The sequence below is a fragment of the Silurus aristotelis genome (assembly GCF_946808225.1).
Source record: "Silurus aristotelis genome assembly, chromosome: 27".
NCBI classification, from domain to species: Eukaryota; Metazoa; Chordata; class Actinopteri; order Siluriformes; family Siluridae; genus Silurus; species Silurus aristotelis.
This window is the reverse complement of record NC_139600.1, coordinates 16480551-16488050: the sequence shown is the minus strand read 5'-3', so window position 1 is coordinate 16488050 and position 7500 is coordinate 16480551. Positions and strand designations below refer to the sequence as shown.

The 7500-nt window shown below is 38.7% G+C and overlaps 1 protein-coding gene across 1 annotated transcript in view; it reads right to left on the bottom strand.

The window, feature by feature from the left end:
* tusc3 (tumor suppressor candidate 3) overlaps nt 1-3148 on the bottom strand; it is a 36654-nt gene extending 33506 nt beyond the window's left edge. Inside the window, exon 1 of the mRNA XM_083532994.1 lies at nt 2993-3148. Coding sequence (XP_083389120.1) covers nt 2993-3106 — 114 coding nt within the window. The 5' untranslated portion in view covers nt 3107-3148. The remainder of the gene's footprint in view (nt 1-2992) is intronic.
* Between the last annotated feature and the right edge of the window lie 4352 nt (nt 3149-7500).

Below are 7500 nucleotides of genomic sequence, written 5' to 3'. Positions count from 1 at the left end.
CGATCACTACACAATCACTACACATTCATTACACAATCACTACGCATTCATTACACAATCACTACACAATCAGACCACACAATCACTACACAATCACTACACAATCACTACACAATCAGACCACGATCACTACACAATCACTACACATTCATTACACAATCACTACACAATCACTACACAATCACTACACAATCACTACACAATCAGACCACGATCACTACACAATCAGACCACGATCACTACACAATCAGACCACGATCACTACACAATCACTACACAATCCCTACACATTCACTACACAACCACTACACAATCAGACCACGATCACTAAACAATCAGACCACAATCAGACCACAATCACTACACAATCAGACCACAATCACTACACAACCACTACACAATCAGATCACTACACAATCAGACCACAATCACTACACAATCAGACCACAATCACTACACAACCACTACACAATCAGATCACTACACAATCAGACCACAATCACCACACAATCAGACCACAATCACCACACAATCACCACACAATCACCACACAATCACCACACAATCAGACCACAATCACCACACAATCACCACACAATCAGATCACTACACAATCAGACCACAATCACTACACAATCAGACCACAATCACCACACAATCAGACCACAATCACCACACAATCACTACACAATCACCACACAATCACTACACAATCAGACCATCCGCAGCGAGAAACACAAACAAAAGATGAAGACACTGATGGACAGATAGAGATGGTGGACACTAGAAGACAGATAGAGATGATGGAGAGATAGAGATAATGGACACTAGTAGACAGATAGAGATGGTGGACAGATAGAGATGATGGACAGATAGTAATGATGGACAGATAATAATGATGGACAGATAATAATGATGGACAGATAGTGATGGTGGACAGATAGTGATGGTGGACAGATAGAGATGATGGACAGATAATAATGATGGACAGATAATAATGATGGACAGATAATAATGATGGACAGATAGAGATGATGGACAGATAGAGATGATGGACAGATAGAGATGATGGACAGATAATAATGGTGGATGGATAGAGATGATGGACAGATGGAAATGGACAGGTAGAGATGATGGACAGACAGAGATGATGGACAGACAGAGATGATGGACAGACAGAGATGGTGGACAGGTAGAGATGGTGGACAGGTAGAGATGGTGGACAGGTAGAGATGATGGACAGATAATAATGATGGACAGATAATAATGATGGACAGATAATAATGATGGACAGATAGAGATGATGGACAGATAGAGATGATGGACAGATAGAGATGATGGACAGATAATAATGGTGGATGGATAGAGATGATGGACAGGTAGAGATGATGGACAGGTAGAGATGATGGACAGGTAGAGATGATGGACAGGTAGAGATGATTGTCAGATAGTAATGGTGGACAGGTAGAGATGATGGACAGACAGAGATGATGGACAGGTAGAGATGATTGACAGGTAGAGATGATGGACAGGTAGAGATGATGGACAGGTAGAGATGATGGACAGGTAGAGATGATTGACAGGTAGAGATGATGGACAGGTAGAGATGATGGACAGGTAGAGATGATGGACAGGTAGTAATAGTGGACAGGTAGAGATGATGGACAGATAGTAAAAGTGGACAGATAGAGATGGTGGACAGATAGAGATGATGGACAGATAGTAATGATGGACAGATAATAATGATGGACAGATAGTGATGGTGGACAGATAGTGATGGTGGACAGATAGAGATGGTGGACAGATAATAATGATGGACAGATAATAATGATGGACAGATAGAGATGATGGACAGATAGAGATGATGGACAGATAATAATGGTGGATAGATAGAGATGATGGACAGATGGAAATGGACAGACAGAGATGATGGACAGACAGAGATGATGGACAGACAGAGATGATGGACAGACAGAGATGATGGACAGACAGAGATGGTGGACAGGTAGAGATGATGGACAGATAGTAATAGTGGACAGGTAGAGATGATGGACAGACAGAGATGGTGGACAGGTAGAGATGGTGGACAGACAGAGATGATGGACAGGTAGAGATGATGGACAGGTAGAGATGTTGGACAGGTAGAGATGATTGTCAGATAGTAATGGTGGACAGGTAGAGATGATGGACAGACAGAGATGATGGACAGGTAGAGATGATTGACAGGTAGAGATGATGGACAGACAGAGATGATGGACAGGTAGAGATGATGGACAGGTAGAGATGATGGACAGGTAGTAATAGTGGACAGGTAGAGATGATGGACAGATAGTAATGGTGGACAGGTAGAGATGATGGACAGACAGAGATGATGGACAGGTAGAGATGATTGACAGGTAGAGATGATGGACAGGTAGAGATGATGGACAGGTAGTAATAGTGGACAGGTAGAGATGATGGACAGGTAGAGATGATGGACAGGTAGAGATGATGGACAGATAGTAATGGTGGACAGGTAGATATGATGGACAGGTAGAGATGATGGACAGGTAGAGATGATGGACAGATAGTAATGGTGGACAGGTAGAGATGGTGGACAGGTAGAGATGGTGGACAGACAGAGATGATGGACAGGTAGATATGATGGACAGGTAGAGATGATGGACAGGTAGAGATGATGGACAGATAGTAATGGTGGACAGGTAGAGATGGTGGACAGACAGAGATGATGTATATATTTATGAATTAACCGGTAGTCTCGGATTACAGTAGAATAAAGAAAGCGCCGCGCGGCCGAATAACAAACGCATTCTATATTTGAACTAAGTGCACTTCGCGCGCCCTTAGCGCCGTCATGTCACCCACTCGTTAGGGCGCCTCGAAAGAGAGAATCGAGGCGTTTGGAATTCGATCATCGCTTTACAGTGTAAAGGATAACACTAATAATTGCTCGTACATTTTTCAGCAATTCTCTTTCTCTCTCAGCCCCTACCTCTTTTTTCTTCTGTCCTTCTCCAGGCTGAAGGAAAAGCAGCAGGATAAGAAACAGAGCCGCACACGGCAGGTCGAAGCACAGGCGCTTGGATGCCACTGCCGCCGCCGCCATGTTGGAAGATGCTCCTGTTCCCGTACCGCGGCTGGTGGAACGCGATTAGCTTACAGGCGACCAATCAGAAACGAGCCCGCAGCGGTGGGCTTCATGGGAAATGTAGTTCCGCTGCCGCATCGCCCGCCGCTATGCTAATCAAACTCCCTTTTCTATAACAAACATAAGAATGTTTAGTAAAATATTTAGTATTAATGACTAACTATTGTTCATACAGTCGCTCTTACGGCGGATTTTATATCAGAATTATTAAACGCTACAATTTTTACTTTAGATTTATTTTTTTTATAAACATTCCAGAACGTTCCAAGAACCAATTTAACGCCAGTCATATCGTTTAGTTTCTTATCTGTGCATATTATTGTTTCTTTTATTGTTCTAGAATGTTACACAAACATAACTCTCCCCACATTATATACTTCAGCACTTTTCTATATTTCTATTCGTCTATTTTTATTTTCTGTTTTTCTACAAAAAAAAAAAAAACGAATACATTTAACAATACGTGATAAAAAACACTTTCATTTTGACCATCGTTCCGACAGTATATTAAACTAATACTCGTTCTGGAGAATTTGTATTGAAATCGCTGCTGCAACAAACAATTTTTAATCTTAGATTTACTTTAAAAATGCCTCAAGAACCAAACTAACCCTGAATCATATATATCATATAGTTTAGCATTTCGTCAATGCTGGTTTTTATCTTTCTTTAATCTATTTGCAAAAAAGGATAGAAGCTACACTTTATGTTTATGACATTCATTTATAAATAAACGACTTTATATTAAATCAGATGTTCAAGAATGTCCCAAATACTACTTTAATCCCAAATCAAACAGGTTAGCATCTTAGCAATGCATTTTTGTTTCCTTGGTCTACAAGAAAGCTAAAAAAATTTAGCAATATATGATAAAGGCTAAAGTAATGCTAGTCTTAATGACTAGCACTACTACAGTATAATACACAAAGACTCTTTTTGGAGACTTTATTGGTTATTTTTACCTCAGAATTTATTTTTATAATGTTCTAGAACACTCCATGAACTGATCATATTGATTTAGCATCTTAGAAATGGCTGTTTGTTTCTTCTTTTTCCCACATAAACAACGTATACGTTTGGTTTATTGATCGATAAATGGACGTTTCTTGGTAAAATTGAAACACATTAAGTAGCATTAAAGGGATGATTTGTGATTTTACAGTCATATCTTTCCTCGTGATTAGCAGGGGGAGACTCAGGGACTGAGAACGCCTCAGCTGGGGAATTGTCGAGATGGAAAACGATGATAATTACCGCGTGAAAAGGAACTATTAGCATGTTTTATAGGCACTGTGTTAGCCAACATCGGAACGCTGCCTGATGGAGCTTCACGCCTCCTTATGGTTGTTTCAAAGGTTTTATTCGACACGTCATAAGAGGAGACACCTAAGGTTTACTCGAGTGTGTGTGTGTGTGTGTGTGTGTGTGTGTGTGTGTGTGTGTGTGTGTGTATGTTAGTTATTTCAAGTGGGGTGAGAATGTTTAAAGATAAGCACCGCAAGTTATTAACTTGTCTGAATGTTAAATGTTGGAACTGCCACCGTCTGTTTGCTTGGTTTGATTGTGTGTGTGTGTGTGTGTGTGTGTGTGTGTGTGTGTGTGTGTGTGTGTGTGTGTGTGTGTGTAATCAGACAATGAGATGCATGACTGTATTAAAGTCAATGAGTCGTGAAGAGCAATACATGCGTGTCACGCCAGTTAGAGCACAATTTGGCACGAGGACGGCCTAGCATCGACAAAATGCAACGCCGTTCTCGTAAAGCTGAGAAAGTCTAAGCAGGAGACAATAAAACTCCATAATCAGCCCACGACGCTCTTGTCTTACTGATTCTTCCAGGATAACAAACATCCCCAGGTCAACGGGGATGATCCACCACGCTAATAAACCTGGCTACAGCTAGGTCTGGCGAGATAAAACGTCTCATAGACCAATTTAACTGGCAAAATATATATAATTTATAATAAAATGCTAAACTGCTATATATATATATATATATATATATATATATATATATATATATATATATATATATATATATATATATAGCAGTTTAGCATTTTATTATAAATTAGCAAAATTTCTAGCTAATTTATATTTTTATTTTAGCCAAACTTTTTGCAAGCTACATTTCTATTATCTTCCAAACAAGACATTTATTATACATTTGTTTATTAATAATTCTAGCAAATAAATAAGGAATCAATAATTTGCGATATTTCTATAAGTAACACTGCATGGACCCATTTTAGTTCTATAGTAATATATATATATATGCTAACAACATTTCAAAAATATATGATAGAAGCTAACACCCAGTGCTAATGTCTACAAATTTTATATGTAAATTATTGGAACAACAAACAATATTTTACTTCAGATTTAAAAGTGTTTAGGAACATTCCAAGAAGTAAATCAACCCCAAATCATATAACTGTAGCTTGTTTCTGTTTCTCTACAAAAAAACGAATAAAATTAGAAAAATTTAATATAATGTAACATGCAAATCACTAGAATTCTGATGGCATAAATACACCTTCTGGAGATTTTATGTGGAAATTATTGGTGCAACAAACAGTTTTTACTTTAAATTTACTTTCAGAAATTTTCTGGAATGTTCCAAGAACTAAACGAGCTCCACATCATATAGTTTTAGCTTAGCAATGCTAATTTTTTGTTGTTTTTTTAATTCTGAAAAATGTAATAAAATTAGAAAAATATTATATAAGCTAACACTTAATAATAATTACTGTCATTATAACTATTTTGATAAATGTTCCAGAATGTTTCAAGACACAAGGCTAGTTAACTATTTATAGTTAATTGAATTTCTAACATTGAAGTTAATATTTTATTTATACTAATTTCTAATTAGTAATATAATTTAATTTTTTTTGGTCAAATGTTGTTTGAGCTACATTTCCAAAATCTAAAATTGTAGTTTGAGACAAATTTATCATTAGCTAAATTTCTAGCTGGTCATATTTCTAACACTGCGGTTAGCGTTAGCAAATTCTAGTGGGTTTTATTGTCTAATTTATCTGTCTAATTAGCAGTATTTTAATGTGAACACTATATTTACCAGTTTACAGTTTTACAGTAACAGTAAACAGTTTAGCACTGTTTTGACTTTTAGCCAAGTTAGCGCTGTAGTTTTTGCCAAATTTAAGTAGCTAAATGTCTAGCTAATCATATTGCTGGTAAATCAATTTTGAAGTTAATATTGTATAAAAATGTATACACGTATTTGTTAGCTTTTGTTTTTTATTAAAGAAAATTGGAATTAGACTAATTATTTCAAGGCCAAGGAGGAGGTTTATGGATGTGGTGATGGAAGACATGCAGGTAGTTGGTATGAAAGAGGCAGATGTAGAGGACAGGGGGGTATGGAGACAGATGATCCACTGTGGAGACCCCTAACGTGAGAAGCCAAAAGAAGAAGAAGAAGACTTCCTACTTCTTTTTGATCAAAATTTTACTGGCCAAATAATTAGGAACTAGGATGAAAAAAATGACTGTGTAGCTCTGAAGTATCCAGGCTAAATTACTACAGAGATTTCTCCTCGGCCGCTTTACCTCATTAGCCCGAATCCTGTTTCCTGGAGTGAAGCAGAAAGTGTAACTCAGACTTCATTCCACTCGGACACACTCGTTTAACTCCGTGAAAGTAACAGAGTGATGTGTTGCCGTGGCAGCAGGGTGACAGGACGTGACCTCGAGCTGCTCCATCTGTTACTAAAGAAAAAATCAGGGGAATGTGTGTCAAAGTCGCACTCACACTCATCATAATGCAGTGCCTCAAGAGGCTGGTCATGAGCCACATCAAGACCCAACTACCACCCTCACTGGACCCCATGCAGTTCTCGTACTGTCCAAACCATTCCACGGACTATGCCAGCTCCGAGGCCTTCACCCACCAGCATCCAATAATATCCCTCAGCACCTGATAGAGAAGCTGAACCTACTGAGCCTAAACACCTCGCTCTGCAACTGGACCCTGGACTTCCTGACTGGGAGACCTCGGTCCATCCGGATTAGGAGCAGCATCTCCAGCTCTATGTTGTGGTTTTGTGATGCAGCTCTATGTTGTGGTTTTGTGATGCAGCTCTATGTGAGGTGATGTGAAGCAGCTCTATGTTGTGTGATGTGAAGCAGCTCTATGTTGTCCCTCTGTATCTCTCTCTCTCTCTCTCTCTCTCTCTCTCTCTCTCTCTCTCTCTCTCTCTCTCCTTTCTGTTGTTTACTCACATTTTTCTTTATCGCCTAATTACTTCCTTTCATCTCTTCTTCATCTACCATTCTTTCCATTTCTCTCCATCTCTTTCGCTCAAAAAAACATGAATACAGTGACGAT